The sequence below is a fragment of the Haliaeetus albicilla genome, chromosome 26 (genome assembly GCF_947461875.1).
Source record: "Haliaeetus albicilla chromosome 26, bHalAlb1.1, whole genome shotgun sequence".
Taxonomy (NCBI): Eukaryota; Metazoa; Chordata; class Aves; order Accipitriformes; family Accipitridae; genus Haliaeetus; species Haliaeetus albicilla.
Window position 1 is genome coordinate 6,565,818 of NC_091508.1, and position 16,317 is coordinate 6,582,134.

General features: G+C 67.2%; 1 protein-coding gene across 2 annotated transcripts in view; it reads right to left on the reverse strand.

Annotated features, from left to right (window-relative positions):
- CELSR2 (cadherin EGF LAG seven-pass G-type receptor 2) overlaps positions 1-15,849 on the reverse strand; it is a 27,446-nt gene extending 11,597 nt beyond the window's left edge. For both annotated transcript variants that reach the window (XM_069771957.1, XM_069771955.1), the window contains exons 1-16: positions 12,076-15,849; positions 9,506-10,150; positions 7,874-8,096; positions 7,198-7,313; positions 6,539-6,627; positions 5,991-6,148; positions 5,689-5,852; positions 4,912-5,037; positions 4,654-4,820; positions 4,013-4,198; positions 3,775-3,888; positions 2,645-2,819; positions 2,102-2,243; positions 1,627-1,747; positions 1,351-1,534; positions 666-767 (exon numbers count right to left, since the gene is read on the reverse strand). In XM_069771957.1, the coding sequence (XP_069628058.1) occupies positions 666-767; positions 1,351-1,534; positions 1,627-1,747; positions 2,102-2,243; positions 2,645-2,819; positions 3,775-3,888; positions 4,013-4,198; positions 4,654-4,820; positions 4,912-5,037; positions 5,689-5,852; positions 5,991-6,148; positions 6,539-6,627; positions 7,198-7,313; positions 7,874-8,096; positions 9,506-10,150; positions 12,076-15,823 (6,460 nt within the window). In that variant the 5' untranslated portion in view covers positions 15,824-15,849. The remainder of the gene's footprint in view (positions 1-665; positions 768-1,350; positions 1,535-1,626; positions 1,748-2,101; positions 2,244-2,644; positions 2,820-3,774; positions 3,889-4,012; positions 4,199-4,653; positions 4,821-4,911; positions 5,038-5,688; positions 5,853-5,990; positions 6,149-6,538; positions 6,628-7,197; positions 7,314-7,873; positions 8,097-9,505; positions 10,151-12,075) is intronic.
- Positions 15,850-16,317: the final 468 nt, after the last annotated feature.

A 16,317-nucleotide genomic window follows, 5' to 3' on the forward strand; every position in this document is an offset into this window, starting at 1 on the left:
GTGGTGTCACCTCCCCTGCCCTGGCCCAGCGGTGACACTGCCGGGTCACTCCACCCTAGCCCCGTGCCAGCAATGCCACCAGAGCGTCACCCCCCCAGCCCCATCCCAGCTCTGCCACCACCACCATGTCACCCCCCTGTCCTGTCCCAGCAGTGCCACCAGAGTGTCACCCCACCCCAGCTCCATCCCAGCAGTGCCACCACCATGTCATCCCCCCGCCCCACCTCAGCGGTGACACCATGGTGTCACCTCCCCCCATGATGTCCCAGTGATTCCACCACTGTGTCACCCCCCAGCCCTGTCCCAGTGGTGCCACTGTGGTGTCACCACCTCCAACCCATCCCAACAGTGCCACCACACTGTCACCCCCCCTTCCCTCTCCCAGCAGTACCACCATGGTGTCATCCCCTCTCAACTCAGTGGCGACAACATGGTGTTGCCTCCCTGACCCCATCCCAGTGGTGCTACCGCAGTGTCACCGCCCCCATCCCATCCCAGCAGTGCCACCATAGCGTCACCCCCCCCCCGAGCTCTGTCCCAGCAGTGCCACCACAGTGTCACAACCCCTGTCCCTGTCTCAGCAGTGCCATGGTCTTGTGTACCCCCATCTCAGCGTTGCCACCACGGTGCCACCCCCCACCCCGTCCTCACATCCCCCCACCTACCGATGGATCCCTTGGGGCAGGGGGCAGCGGCGGGCAGCCCGAAGCGGGTGCGGGGCCACCAAATGCTGGCCTCGATGGCACGGGGACAGCTGTCGTAGTTGACTGTGGGGCAAAGCAGGGCATCACGCTGGGGTGACAGCAGTGGCACCTGGTCGCTGGCACCCAGGGTGACAGCAGGGTGACAGCAGTGGCACCCAGGATGACAGCAGGGTGACAGCAGGAGCACCTGGTCGCTGGCACCCAGGGTGACAGCAAGGTGACACAGGGTGACAGAAGGGTGACAGCTGGGTGACAGCAGGGGTACCTCATCGCTGGCACCCAGGGTGACAGCAGGGTGACATAGGGTGACAGCAGGGTGATAGCAGTGGCACTTGGTTGCTGGCACCCAGGGTGACAGGAGGGTAACAGCAAGACGACACAGGGTGACAGCAAGGTGACAGCAGGGTGAAAGCAGGTTGACAGCAAGGTGACAACAGGGGCACTTGGTTGCTGGCACCCAGGGTGACAGCAAGGTGACACAGGGGTTCAGCAGGGTGACAGCAGTGGCACTCGGTCACTGGCATCCAGGGTGACAGAAGGGTGACAGCAAGGTGACAGAGGGTGACAGCAGGGTGACAGTGGTGCCCAGTCGCTGGCACCCAGGGTGACAGCAGATTGATGGTGGCACCCAGGCCCCATCACCCACCTTCGCAGCCGCTGGCCGTCACCTCAGCGAAGGGGTTGTCACAGCGGTCGCAGTGGCGGCCGATGACGCCGGCCTTGCAGGGACACTGCCCGCTGGTGGCATCGCAGAGGCGGGACAGGGACCCGGTGGGGTAACAGTCGCAGAGCAGGCAAGAGTCGCTGCCCGCTGGGCGGTAGTGGTTCTCCTGGGGGGGGTGATGGGTGGCACCATTCGGGGGGGTTGCCACCATCCCCCTGGGGTCACCGTGGGCACGGGACGCTGGGGACGGGGACTCACCTTGCAGCGACACTCGCCTGTCGTCTTGTTGCAGTCGGGGTCGAAGCCCTTGGTGACGTCGCAGCTGCAGGGGCCGCAGGTGGGGTGGCCCCACCACCCCCGCGGGCACGGCTGGGCCTCCCTGCCCGGGTGGCATCGCACGATGTGGCACAGCATGGCACGGCCTCCACATCCAGCACCGCCACCCTGCTTGTCCCATGCCCACCCTGTCCCTTGCATGGCCACCGTGCCCCTTGCACAGCCACTATGGTTCTTGCACGGGCAGCGTGTTCCTTGCACGGGCACCGTGCCCATCCTGTGCCCACTGTGCCCCTTGCACGGCCACCCTGCCACTTGCATAGGCATCATGTCCCTTGCACAGCCACTGTGCCCACCCTGTCCCTTGCACACCCACCATGCCCCCTCACACACTCAGCAAGAGGGACGGGCATGTGCGAGTGCGACTCGCGCGTGCCCATCCCTCGCTGCCACTCACTTGTGCTCGCAGTAGGGACCGAAGTGACCTTGGGGACACTCGCATGTGTAACCATGCACCGAGCCTGGTTTGCGGGCGCAGGTGGCTGGGGACTGGCAGGGGTTGAGGGCACAAGCGCTGACACAGCTGTCACCGAAGTAGCCTGGGCACGAGGACGGGCATGGTTGGGGACATTGTAGAGAGGGGGTGTCACCGGGGAGGGTGGCAGTGCCCAGGGAGGGTGGCAGTGCCCTGGGGACAGTGATGGGGGGAGGCAGTGCCCAGGTGACAGTGACAGGAAGGGTGGCAGTGCCCTGAGGACAGTGACAAGGAGGTGGCAGTGCCCAGGGAGGGTGACAGTGCCCTGCGGGTGGTGATGGGGGTGGCAGTGTCCTGGGGACAATGATGGGGGGGGTCCAGGGAGGGTGGCAGTGCCCTGAGGACAGTGATAAAGGGGGTGGCAGTGCCCAGGGAAGGTGGCCATGGCAATGGCAGCAGTGCCAGGAGTGGCAGTGCCCAGGGGACAGTGAGGGGTGGCAGTGCAGGGTGTCCCCAGGCACTCACCGGGGTGGCAGCGGCAGGAGAAGCTGTCCCAGTCGTCGCTGCAGTAGCTGTGGGGGGGGCAGGGCCCCGAGTCGCAGGGGTCGGGCAGGGCACAGCCCCCCTCCACGTTCACCCGCGCCGCCTGCGCCACGCTCAGTGCCACCGCGCTGGCCGCCGTCTCGCCCACACGCACACCCTGCGTCACGACCACATCGTCACCCCTCCTGCTGTGCCTCAGTTTCCCTCGCTAGAATCCGGCCCCCCCCCTCCATGCCACCCCGTCCCCACATCAACGTACCCCCAGCCCTGCCCCAGGAGTTATGCCCGTGCCCACATCCCTGCCCCCATGCCCAGCCCCAGGGCCGTGTCCCTGTGCCCCCACAGCCCCGTGCCCATGTGCCCCCCATCCCCACGTCCTATGTCCCTGTACCCATGTCCCTGTGCTCATCCCCTGTGCCCAAACGTCCCACGTCCCTGTGCCTTGTGCCCATACCCACATCCCTGTGCCCACGTCCCCATGTCCCCACATCCCACTGCCATGTGTCCCACGTTCCCATTCCCTGTGCCCATACGCCCATGTCCCCATTCAATGTCCCCATGCCAATACCCTGTGCCCATGTTCCCATGTCCCTGTGCCCATGCCCCTGGCCCCCACTGCCGTGTTCGTGTCTCCACGCCCTATGCTGCGTCCCCAAGCCCATACCCCCCTGTCCCTTTGCCCACCACCCCTGTGCCCATACGCCCCCTGTCCCCATGCCTCATGTCCCTGTGCCCAGATGTCCCATGTCCCCATGCTTTGTGCCCATACTCATGTCCCTGTGCCCACGTCCCCATGCCCGTGTCCCCACATGCAACCAATGTCCCCCTGCCTGTTACATCCCATGTCCCTATGCCATACACCCGTATGCATGCCCCTGTGTCCCTGTCCCTATTTGATGTCCCCATGCCCCGTGCCTGTGTCCTTAACCACGCTCCACGCCCACGTCCCTGTCCCCATACCCGTGCCGCCCCACCGTACCCATGTCCCCACGCCCTATGCCGAGTTCCCAAGCCCATACCCCCTCGTCCCTTTGCCACCACCTCTCTGCCCATACGCCCAATGTCCCGTGTCCCCCTGCCCTATACCCAACACCCCCTGCCCGTGCCCGTACCTGCAGGCAGCCACGGAAGCCCTGCTCCACGGTGCCGCCGTCACCCGCCATCCCCCCCACGCTCAGTGTCCGCAGCCGCAGCCCCTGCAGCTCCCCGGCCACGTCGGCCACCGCCTGCGGGCACGGGGGGGGCACTCAGACACCCATGGGTGTCATGGTGGCACCCATGGGATGAGCAGAGAGGTGTGCCAGCTCCGTGCCTCAGTTTCCCCCCCCCACCCCGGAGGTCCCAGCCTACCTGGTGGCGGCCATAGTCGAGGGCGAGGAGGAGGAGGGTGGCGGGGGGGGGGCGGCCAGGGGCCCCCCGCAGCTCCAGCTGGAGGTGGTGCCAGTCGCCATCGTTGACCTTGGTGTGGGGCAGCCGCAGCCAGGCCAGGCGGGAGCCCCCCTGCCAGACGCCCGCCTCCGCCTGCCCCTCGCTCAGCTGCCGAGAGGGACGTCAGTGCCCCCCGCACCCCGGGGGGGACAACACAGCCCTGGCACTGCCCCCAGGGCAATATCCCCCACCCAGGGCAATACCCCCTCCCAGGGGCAACCCCCCCCCAAGGGTAATTCCCCCCCCAGCACTGTCCCCCAAGCCAACACCCCACAGAGTGCAATACCCCCCCCAACGGGTGGCCACCCCACTGGCACTGCCACCTCCCAGGGCAATACTCCCCCCCATGGCAATACCCCCCAAGGGCAGCACCCCCCCCCCCGGTAATACCCCTATGGCAATACCCCCCTCCAAAGGAAGTACCCCCCCAGGGCAATAACTCCCCACCAAGGGCAATACCCCCCCAAGGCCAATATGCCCCCGGCACTGCCCCCAGGGCAATACCCTCTATGCCAATGGCCCCCACCCATAGCCATACCCCACCCCGTCCCCGCGGGGCACACCTGGAGGGTGAGGGTGGCGCGGGGGCCAGCGCTGGCCCGCAGCAGCAGCCCGCGGGGGTGGCGGGTGCGGAACATCAGCCCCAGGTGCCAGGGCAGGGTGATGGGCAGTGCCAGCCCGCTCCAGGACACCCGGCTGCTGCCCAGGAACCGCTGGGGGCTCGCCATCTCTGTGGGTAGATGGGGTGTAGGGTGGGTGCCAACCTACCCCCACCCCCCACCATGGAACCCCCATGGCCACCCCGGTGCCCCCCCCCATACCTTCCTGGCAGGTCTTGCCCCCAAAGCCCAGCGGGCAGCGGCAGCTGAAGCTGTCCCACTCGTGCACGCAGGTGCCACCGTTGTGGCATGTGCTGGCATCGCAGAGGGTCTTCTTGGCAGGGCAGCCTGTGGGAGGGGACATGGAGCTCACCCCCCCCTCCCCCATCTCTTGGGACCCCAGCCCCATGCCCCCTCCTAGCCAGCCCCATGGCCTGGCATGACCCAGTCCCATGTCCCCATGGCTGGGGGGGCACCGAGACCCTCGGTCACTGGGTCCCAAGTCTCCTGAACCATTCTCCAGCCCTATGGTGCTGGCATGGTGCCACCCCCAGCCCTCGATCCAGCCCCACACCCTGGCACCCCAACAGCCCCATATGGCCCAGCCCCATGCCCAGAGAGCACAGAGACCCCCAGGCACTGTCGCAGCCCCACATGCCCTTGATCCCCCTCCAGCCCTGGCACTCCCCGACCCCATGTCCCCATGCCCAGGGTCACAGCCCCCCATGCCCCCTGGATCCCCATCTAGCCCCACAGCCCCGGCACCCCCTTTACCCCATATCCCCCAGCCCCACGTTCTCAGGCCCATGGGGCACAGAGACCCCCAAGCGCTGCCCAGCTCCATGCCCCATGGATCCCCCTCCAACTCCACAGCCCTGGCACCCCCCAGACCCCAGACCCCAACCCACACCCAGTGGGCAGAGCCCCCTCCCACCCCCAGTCATCTCCCCAGCCCCATACCCCCCTGCCCCCCTCCCTGTGCACCCCTGTGCCCCTCACCGGGCAAGGTGCCATTGTTGGCGATGAAGGCGGCCATGTCGACGGGGCGCTGGTCAATGTGGAGGTGCCGCATGCACCCCACGAACTGCCGGCTGCGGATGGGGAAGCTCTCGGGCAGGGTGGGCACGCCGCCCAGCAGCAGCGGCCCCGTCAGATCCAGCGACCTGCAGCACCCACCGTCACCCATGGGGACCCCGAGGGACCCCCAAGGGACCCCTAACCCCCCCCACCCATGGGGACCCCAAGGGACCCTCAAGGGACCCCCCCACCCATGGGGACCCCAAGGGACCCCCCCGCCTTACTTCTTGCTGCCAGACTGGGTGCCCTGGGCAGCACAGGAGTAGTTGCCCAGGACGGGGCCGAACCGGAGAGCCATGCCGGTGTCACAGTCGTCCACTGTCACCACGGCCACTTTCTGCTCCGAGGGGCCCTGGGGCAGCCCTGACCGCCCCAGCACCGGCTGTAGGCAACACCTGAGCCGTGGGACCTGGGCTGCCCCCAGCCCCGCAGCCTTCATCTGGCTCCTCGTCCTCCCTCTTCCCCCCAGCACCCCCAAACCCCCACCCTGCTCCCCTCTATCGCCCCAACTCCCACCATGCTCACCCCATCCCTCCCTCCCCCAAACCCTCACTCTCCATCCTCCAAAACCCCCTCCCTGCTCCACTCCATCCCCCCCAGACCCCCACCCCGCTCCCCTCCATCCCCTCTTCTTCTGTCCCCCCAAACCCCTACCCTGCTCCCATCCACCTCTGTCCCCCCAAATTCTCACCCTCCATCCCCTCTTCCTCTGTCCCCGCCAAACCTCACCCCACTCCCCCCCAAAACCCTGTGCCCCCCAGAGTGCCCCCACCTTGTTGTAGTAGTGGAGCTGGACCCGGTGCCACTGCCCGTCGCTGACACCACCCGGCACAAAGGGTGACACCGTGGTGGTGGTCTCACCTGTGGGCACCAGTGGTCAGGCAGCGGGAACAGCCCGGGGAGGGGGCACAGGGGGGGGAGCAGAGTGATGGGAGTGCCAGGGCTGCAGTGCCATGGGGACAGCACCAGGGACGGGATGCCTGGGATGCAGTGCCAGGCAGTGCCAGGGACGCAACGCATGGGATGCAGTGCCAGGCAGTGCCCAGAATGTGGTGCCAGGGACACGACACATAGGATACAGTGCCAGGGATGCAATGCCCAGGATGCAGTGCCAGGGATGTAATGCCTGGGGTGCAGTGCCAGGCAGTGCCAGGGATGTACAGCATGGGACGCAGTGCCAGGGATGTGATACCCAGGACACATGCCAGGGATGCAGTGCCAGGCAGTGCCAGGGATGCGATGCCCGGGATGCGATGCCAGATATGTACAGCATGGGATGCAGTGCCAGGGATGCAGTGCCAGGCAGTGCTGGGGAGGTACAGCATGGGATGCAGTGCCAGGGATGCAGTGCCAGGCAGTGCCAGGCATGCGATGCCCGGGAGGGAATGCCGGGGATGCCGTGCCGGGGCGCGGCAGGCGCGGTGCCTGTACCTGCTGAGAAGGTGAGCTGGACCTGCTCGCCCACGATCTCCAGCGCCACAAAGTCGTGCTTCTCGTTGAAGCGCCCATTGTAGAGCAGGAGCCCGTCCCGCTCCTTGGTGGCAAACCTGGTGCAGGGACTAGTGCCAGGCTCTGCCCATCACCCCCCCGGCCCCCTGCCATGCCCCCCAAGCATGCCCCATCACCCCACAACTCCCTAGCCTGCCCCATGGCCCATCACCTTGCACCCACCGGGACACACTGGCACCCATCACCCCCTGCCCCACTGCCCCCATGGGGTGCCCCCCACCCCATTGTCCCCATGCCAAGGGGTCACCCCACCACTCCACACCCCGTTGCCCATGGGACACCCATCACCCCACGCGCCATCACCCCAGATGATGCCAATGGAGCACCCATCATCCCACACCCCAAATGATGCCAACAGGACACCCATCACCCCACACCCCATTGCCCCCCACCCCCCCACCCCGTCTCATGCTAACGGGGCACCCATCACCCCACACCCCATCCAATGCCCATGGGACACCCATCGCCCCACACCCCAAATTGATGCCAGCGAGGCACCCATCACTCCACACACCACTGCCCATGGGACACCCATAACCCCACACCCCATCGCCCCAGATGATGCCCACGGGTCCCCCCTTGCCCCCGCAGGGCTCACGTCAGGGTGAGGGTGAAGTGGAAGCGCTGGCGGAGGCCGCGGAAGGTGAGGAAGGAGCGTGGGGGGAAGCTGCGGGTGCTCATGGTGCAGAAGGGCTTCTCGTAGTGCCCGGGGGGGCACTGGCAGCGGAACCCCCCCACCAGCAGGTTGAGGCAGGTGCCCCCGTTGCGGCAGACCCCCGGGGCGCAGCGACCCCCCCGGGCGCTCAGCTCACAGCGCTCCCCTGCGCGAGGCCCAGCTGGCACCCGGCACCAGGCCCAGGGTGCCGGGCACCCCCTGCACCCCCAAAAGGGGGGATGGGGGGGTGGGGATCCCCTCTTCATCCCCCCCCCCATCAGCTCCAGAGAGGCTTTATCCCCAGCTCCATTGCCGTGGCAACCACCTCCTGTCACCATGGCAACTGAGTCAAAGCCCCCCCCCCAGCATCCCCTCCCCCACCAGCTGGCACCCCCCCACCCGTGTGTCCCGTGGGGGCTGGGGGTGCCCAGGGGTCCCCAGGGAAGGTGGGGGCTGTCCCCAGTGCCACCAGTCTCCCAGTGACCATGGTGTGTCCCGTCTCCCCCCCCCAGGCCAGCCGTGGTGGGGAGCAGATGGCTGGGCCACCGTGGTGGGGCTCCCTGCACCCCAGGGTGTCCCCCAGGCTCTGGCGCCACCAGTGTCCCAGTTCCCCCGCCGACCTCCTGCAGGGACCTCACTGGGGTGGAGGGACAGAGGGGACAGGGGACCAGACATGGAGGGTGATGGGAGGACAGGAGGGGGGACGTGGGAGGGGGTGAGGGGTGGGGGACAATAGGGAGACAGGGCAGAGGGAGGGGGGCAGGGTGGTGAGAGGAGGGAGGAAGGTGGAGAGATGGAAGAGAGGAGGAAGATAAAGGTGTTGGGGACAAAGGGGAGGGAGGGAGGATGGAGAGATGGCTGGAGGGGAAGGGAGGGAGGGATGGCCGGAGGGATGGCCAAGGGATGATGGCTGACAGAGGGACAGCTGAGGAAGGAAGGGGTGGCAGAGGGCTGAAGGGGAGCAGGCTGAAGGGATGACCACGATGGATGGTGGAGGGCCAGCAGAAGAAGGGGTAGATGAGGAAGGCTGAGGAGGGATGGGATGAAGTCTGATGGGGATGGCTGATGGAGGACTGGAGTAGGACAAAGGGATGATGGGGATGGATGACGGAGGGACAGCAGAAGGAACAGACGATGGAGGGCTGAGGGGGAGTGGGGTGAAGGGATGTTGGGGGAAGGATGATGGAGGGATGGAGAGCTGAAGGGAAGGAGGAAGGGATGATGGAGCTGGATGATGGAGGGACAGAAGTTAGAGAGGACAGAGGGCTGCAGAGGAGCTGGCTGAAGGGATGATGGTGATGCATGATGGAGAGACAGCTGAGGAAGGGATAGTTGAAGGGCAGCTGGTTGAAGGGATGATGAGGATGGACACCAAAAGGAAGGGATGGATAGAGGACGGAGGGCTGCAGAGGAGCTGGCTGAAGGGATGATGGAGGGAGAGCTGAGAAGGGGTAGATGAAGGGGAGCTGGCTGAAGGGATGATGAGGATGGACACCAAGAGGACAGGATCACTGCTGGAGGGCCGAAGGGGAACGGGACAAGGTGATACCAGGGACGGACGCGCCGGGCTCTCACCGGTGAAATCCTCGTGGCACTCGCAGGTGTAGCCGCCCTCGCGGCTCCGGCACCGCCCGTTGCTGCCGCACGGGCTGGAGTAACAGAGGTCGATCTCCGTCTCGCAGTAGTCGCCGGTGAAGCCGGGCGGGCAGCGGCAGCGCAGGCCGGTGACGGGATGGATGGGGCGGAAGAGGATGGTGTCAGAAGCGAGGAAGGGCGCCGAGCTGTCGAATTGGAGGACGGAGACGCAGCGCATGTAGTTCTCGCAGGGCTCGCGCAGGCAGATGTTGTCGTCAAAGGGCAGGACCCGCTGGGCCGAGATGGCGGCCAGCAGCGAGCGGTTGAGGTAGAGCCGCTCCTGCAGCTCCTCGGAGGAGAAGAAGCGGGCGCCGTGCCCCGAGGTGGGCAGCAGCACTGAGAGGCTGACGTTGAGGATACGGGCGGTCCCCACGTCCGTGTCCGTTTGGATATTGAAGAGGACGACACGGTGGCGGGGGGTGGCCAGGACAGCTGCCACCCCCTCCAGGAAGCGGCTGAGCAGGGGGGAGAGGAATCGCTCCTGGGACATGTCGGCCAAGCGCAGGGTGATGCTGTTGCTCAGCATCTCGTCCGTGATCACCGTCACCCGCAGCGTGCACTGGGCCGTCGCGCTGTGGACCCCGTCTGTTGGTGGGGGGGGATGTGGAGGGGTCAGTGGCAGTGCCGGCCACCGCAGGATGGGGACGGCGGTGGTGATGGGGCACCCGTCCTGCTTGGCCACCATGGGATGGGGACAGTGCTGGCTATGGGGTGCCTGACCTACTCAGCCACCACGGAATGGGGACAGCACTGGTTATGGGGCGCCGGTCCCACCCAGCCACTTCAGGATGGGGACAGTGCTGGCTATGGGGCACCCATCTCACTTGGCCACCATGAGATGGGGATGGCGGGATGGGGATGGGGATGGCTATGGGGCTGGTGCTTGTTATGGGGCACCCATCCCACTCGGCCACCACAGGATGGAGCCAATGGGATGGGGCCGGTGCTGGCTGTGGGGTGCCGGTCCCGCTTGGCCACCATGGGAGGGGGATGGCACTAGTACGGGACACCCGTCCTGCTCAGCTACCGCGGGATGGGGACAGCACCTGCTCTGGGGCACCCATCCGGATGGCCACCGCGGGATGGGGACAGCGCTGGCTACGGGGCACCCATCCTGACTCACCCAGCAGTGCCATGGGGCAGGGAGGGGGTGGGGGGCAAAGGCTCTGCCCGGCACTGGGGCACCCACCTTCCTCCTCCTCCTCCTGGCGAGGATGAGGGGCAGCGGGACATGGGACAGATGGAGAGCGGGCGGTGGGCGGACAGATGGATGGAGGGAGAGTGGGGGAGGGCGGGGGGAGGGAGAAGGGGGTGACGCCGGGGTGGGGGGGTGGCAGGGGGCTGGGGCTGCCCGGTGGCCCGTGGCCGGTGGCCGGCGGGGGGGTTGCCATGGCTGCGGCCGCGGGGGCCCAGCTATGGCCGGACCCTTTGTTCCCCTCCTGGCTGCCCCCGCGTTGAGGGGGGGCACAGCCTGGGCATGGGGGGCTCCCTGCCCCCACCCTTTGTGCCCTGGGCCCCCCCCCGCTTTGTGAAGTTGGAGCAGGGACCCCAGCCCAAAGGGGGTCTGGGGGGGTACAGGAGGTGATGGGGGACACGTGGCTGGGGACAAGGGACATCACGACATGGCCCATGACTCAGTTTCCCTCCCTGCCTGGGGGAGGCTGAGGAGCCACTCCCCCACCGCAGGGTGACCCCCCCCGGCAGCACCCGCCAGCTCCCCCAGCCCAAAAGGTGCCAAGCACCGCCAGCACAGCCCCCCCTTGGCCCCTTCCCACCAGTGACCCCCCCCAAACAGATGCACTGGGTTTGGGGACCCCCCCAATAGAGAGGCCAGGGTGCCAGGACTCCCCCAAATCCACAGAGCAGGCCCTGTGCCCCCCCCAAATACAAGTGTTGGGGCCTTCTGGAAACACATGCGTTGGGGTGCCAGGACCACCCCCAAATATTGCACTGGATCCTGAGCCCCCGCCAGATTCACCCATCGGGCCCCCCTTAACATACACATAAGGGTACCAGGACCCCCCCATGCACACACCAGGCTCTTCCCCCCCAAATACACACACAGGCCCTGCACCTCCCCCAAACACACACAGTGGGCCCTGCCCCCTCCAAACACACACACAGCGAGGTGCCAGGACCCCCCCCCTAAATATACACACAGGGTCCTGCCCCTCCAAACCCCTGCTACAGGGTCCTGACCCCCCCCACACCCCAAAACATGCACTGGGTTATTGAACCCTCCCAGACACCCCAGGGCTGAAGTTGGGGGTGGAGAAGCAAAAGGGGGAGCTGGGGACCCCAACTGCCTCCATCTGGGATGTCGGGATTGGGGGGCACAGCATCCCCATTATCATCCGCCCCCCCAGATCTGGAGGAGGCAGTCAAAATGGGGTGGTGGGACCCCCAAAACACCTCAGGGCCATGTAGAAGGGTGGGGAGCACCCACAAACACTTCCCCAGCCTCAAACCTTGGGCCTCCAAGCCACCCCAGCCCAGGACAGGGGTCTTACCCGAGACGGAGACCCTCATGACGGCCTCCAGTGGGCGGTTGTTGTCCAGGGCAGGGCTGAGGCGCAGGTCCCCGCTGTGGGGGTCCAGCAGCACCAGGTTGAGCTCGTTCCCCTGCTCAAAGGCGTAGGTGAGGCTGTCGGAGACGTCGGGGTCGTGGGCCGGGATGCGGCCGATGACCCCCCCAGGGAAGCTGCCCGAACGGTTGGTGATGTAGTTGTTGAAGAGGATCTCGAAGTTCTTGAGTTGGGGGCTGTTGTCGTTGGCGTCACGAAGGCGAACGTGGACGGTGGCCCTGCTGACCAGGGGGGCCGAGGTGGCTTGGACCACCATGACGTACTCCGCCTTGGACTCGTAGTCCAGGTCGGCCAAGGCGGTGAGTTCGCCGGAGAAGATATCCAGCTGGAAGACCTCAGGGATATTGCCCTCCACGATCTGGTACATGATTTGGGCGTTGGTGCCCTCATCGGGGTCAGTGGCTGTGATCCGGGCCACCACTAGCCCAATGGGGCTGTTCTCCTCAACAAAGATGTCAAACTCATCCCGCTCGAAGACGGGCGGGTTGTCATTGACGTCCAGCACTGTCACTTGGATCTCCACCGGTGTCCGCTTGGCCGGGACCCCCTTATCAACAGCGAACGCCCGCAGGGCGTAGAGCGGCACGTTCTCCCGGTCGAGGCGGCGCAAGGTGCGGACGATGCCAGAGGTGGACTCAATGATGAAGTCGCCATCCCCATCATCACCCCCTTGGAAGGTGTAGAAGACCCTGCCATTGAGCCCTGAGTCACGGTCAGTGGCAGATACCTGGAGGACGCTGGTGAAGGCGGGCACATCCTCGTAGACGGAGCCCTGGTAGGAGTCACGGAGGAACTGGGGTGCGTTGTCATTGACGTCGCTCACCAGGATCTCCAGGTAGGTGGTGTCGGACTTCTGTGGGATGCCATTGTCACGCGCCGTGATGGCCAGGGTGTAGGACACCTGGTCCTCGTAGTCCAGCTCCATCTGGGTGGTGACGGCCCCCGTCTCGGCGGCAATGCGGAACTGGGGGATGCTGTCCTCCATCAGGTAGGTGATGCGGGCGTTCTCCCCTGTGTCCTCATCCGTGGCGCTGATGACCACCACTGTGGTGCCCACTGGCCGGTCCTCGTTGACATTGACAGTGTAGTGGGAGCTCTGGAAGACGGGTCGGTGGGTGTTGGCGTCAGTGACGTTGACGACCACCTGGGCCATGTCCTGGCGGGTGCCGTCAGAGGCGGCGATGGTGAGGAGGTACTGCCGCTCCAGCTTGTAGTCCAGGGGCAGGGCGAGGGAGATGAGCCCACCGCCGCTCTGGCTGGTGATGGAGAAGCGGTTGCGGGTGTTGCCACTGGAGATCTGGTAAGTGATGACGCTGTTGGCATCACGGTCAACAGCGGAGACGGTGAGGACGCTGGTGCCCACCGCCGCGTCCTCGTTCAGGCGGGCGCTGTACTCCCGTTGCGTGAACTCGGGGCTGTTGTCATTGACATCCAAGATGGTGACACTGACGCTGGCTGAGGAGGCCATGGGGGGGTTACCCTGGTCCTGTGCCTCCACCCCGAAGTTGTAGAAGTCCACCGCCTCCCGGTCCAGCTCGGAGGCCACCACAATCCACCCGGTGCTGTTGTTGATGGTAAAGGGGAAGCCGGCGCCGGTCTCCAGGAGGGTGTAGACCAGCCGGCCGTTGTCACCTGAATCGGCATCGATGGCTTGAACATGGATGACGGAGTAACCCACCGGCACGTTCTCCAGCACGGTGGCCTGGAAGGGTGTGCTGACAAAGATGGGGGCGTTATCGTTGACATCCAACACCTGGATGGTGACCAAACCGCTGATGTTGGAGAGGGGTGGGCGGCCACCGTCCTGCGCCCGGATCCTTAGGGTGAACTCCTTGCTAACCTCATAGTCCAGGGGGCTGACCACGTCCAGCGCGCCCGTCTGCGCGTCGATGTAGAAGTGGCCGCGGGTGTTACCGCTGACAATGCTGTAGTGCACCAGGGCGTTGCTGCCCTTGTCGCGGTCGGTGGCCGTCACCCGCAGCACGGCCGAGTTGGGCGCCACATCCTCGGGGACCTGCGCCACGTAACGCTTCTCACTGAACTGCGGCGCGTTGTCGTTGTCGTCCTCCACAGCGATGCGGACGGTGGCCGTGGCGCTGCGGGGTCCTGGCTCCTGGCCTTGATCCGTGGCCTCCACCAAGAGCTCAAAGGCCTCCACCGCCTCGCGGTCCACGGGGCCACGGGTGCGGATGACGCCTGAGCGGGGATCGATCTCAAAGACCTCATTGGCGCCGCCGGCATTGAGAAGACGGTAGAGGACGTTGGCATTGGGACCAGCATCCCCATCAGTGGCCCGCACCGTCAGCACCTCGTAGCCCACCTCCAGGTTCTCCCGCACGCTCTCCCGGTACTCAGGCTGCTCAAAGGCCGGGTCGTGGTCGTTGGCGTCGCTCACCGTCACCGTCAATGTGGCCATGGCGCTGCGCCGGGGTGTCCCGTGGTCCACAGCCGTCACCCGGAAGACATGGGTGCTCTTGCTCTCGCGGTCCAGGGGGGTGGCGGTGGTGACGGCGCCGGTGTCGGGGTCCATGGCGAAGAGGGCGTCGGAACGGCTGTCGAAGAGGGCAGCCATGGCGTAGTGCAGCCGGCCCGCCTCCCCCTCGTCGGGGTCCACCGCTGTCACCCGCGTCACCGGCGTCCCCGCCGGCTGGTTCTCCCCCACCGAGGCCTGGTAGCTGGAGGGCTGGAACTGTGGCGCCGTGTTGGGGCTGCGGCGCCGGCGGGAGCGGCTGGGGGTCACGGGGCTTCTGGTGGCCCCCATGGTCAGGGGGTTCCCAGCATCCCCAGTGCCCGTCATCCCCCTGGTGCTACTGGTACCCTTGGGGACTTTCCCAGTGTCCCCATTACGTCCAGTATGCCTAGTGTTCCCGGTATCCCTGGGGACTTTCCCAGTGTCCCCATTATGTCCAGCATGCCTGGTGTTCCTGTTATCCCTGGGGACTTTCCCAGTCTCCCCAGTGCGTCCAGTAGCCCTGGTGTTCCTGGGGACGTGGGTGCCCCTGGTGTCCCCAGCGTGCCGAACATCCCCGGTGCTCCTCACGTCCCTGGTGCTCCTGGGCTCCGTGGGGATGTCGGTGTCCCCAGTTTCCCCAGCGTGTCCAGTATCCCCGGTGTCCCCGGGGACTTGGGTGCTCCCGGTGCCTCCATGGCCTTGGGCACCCTCGGGACTCCCGCTGCCTCTCGCGTCCCCGCTGCCGCCGGGGCTCCCGGTGCCGCTGATGCCTCGGCAACCCCCGCCGCCGCCGCCGCCGACCCCGCTGGAAGCGCCGGCGCCCGGTGCGGTCCCAGCGCCGCCGCGGTCCCCGGAGCCGCCCGTGGCCGGGGAGGGCCCGGCGCCGCCGCTGTCCCCGGTGCCGCTGGAAGCGCCGGTGCTCGAGGAGGGCCCCGCTCCGCCGCTGTCCCCGGTGCCGCCGGAGCCGCCGCTGTCCCCGGTGCCGCCGCGGGGCCGAAGCAGCGGCAGGAAGGCGCCGGGCGGGCAGGTGCCGGTGCCGACGCCGGTGCCGACGCCGGTGCCGGTGGCGATGCCGGTGCCGGTGGCGGGTCCCGGGGGCGGGCGGCGGGGCTGGCCCGGCGCGGGCAGCGGCAGCGGCAGCAGCAGCAGCAGCAGCAGCAGCGGCGGCGGCGGCGGCGGCGGCAGTCGGAGCGCGGCCCCGCGGGCGGGCGGAGCGCCCATGGCGCGGTGCGGCCGCTGCCGCCGGTGCCCGCTGCGCCCCGCGCCGCCGCCTGCGCCCCTCCCGCCGCCCGCGCGCGCCCGCCGGGGCGGGGCCGGCCGCTGCACCGACCTGCGCCGCGCTTAAAGGCGCCGCCGCCGCCGCTTCTCCCCCCCCAGCCACCCCCCCCCAGGGCCCCGCCGGCGGTACCGGCCCCGCCCGCACCGGCGGCAGCGGGGGACAGCGCGGGCCCGGGCACGGCGTGGAGGGCGGCGGGGGGGGGGGGGGTGTGCTGCCCGCTGGCGGAGAGTGGGGATGGAGAAGGGCACGGAGAGGCGTGGGCGTTGCGCACACCCACCCACGCGTGTGAATTGCGCACACGGACGCCGGCCCGTCCACCCGCGCGTTGCACGCGCAGACAGGTTGCGCACACGCGCGTTGCAGACGCGGGGCGCGCACATACAGCACGCGCGTGACACCCCCCCCACCCCCCTCCGTGTGACTGCCGCAGGCTGTG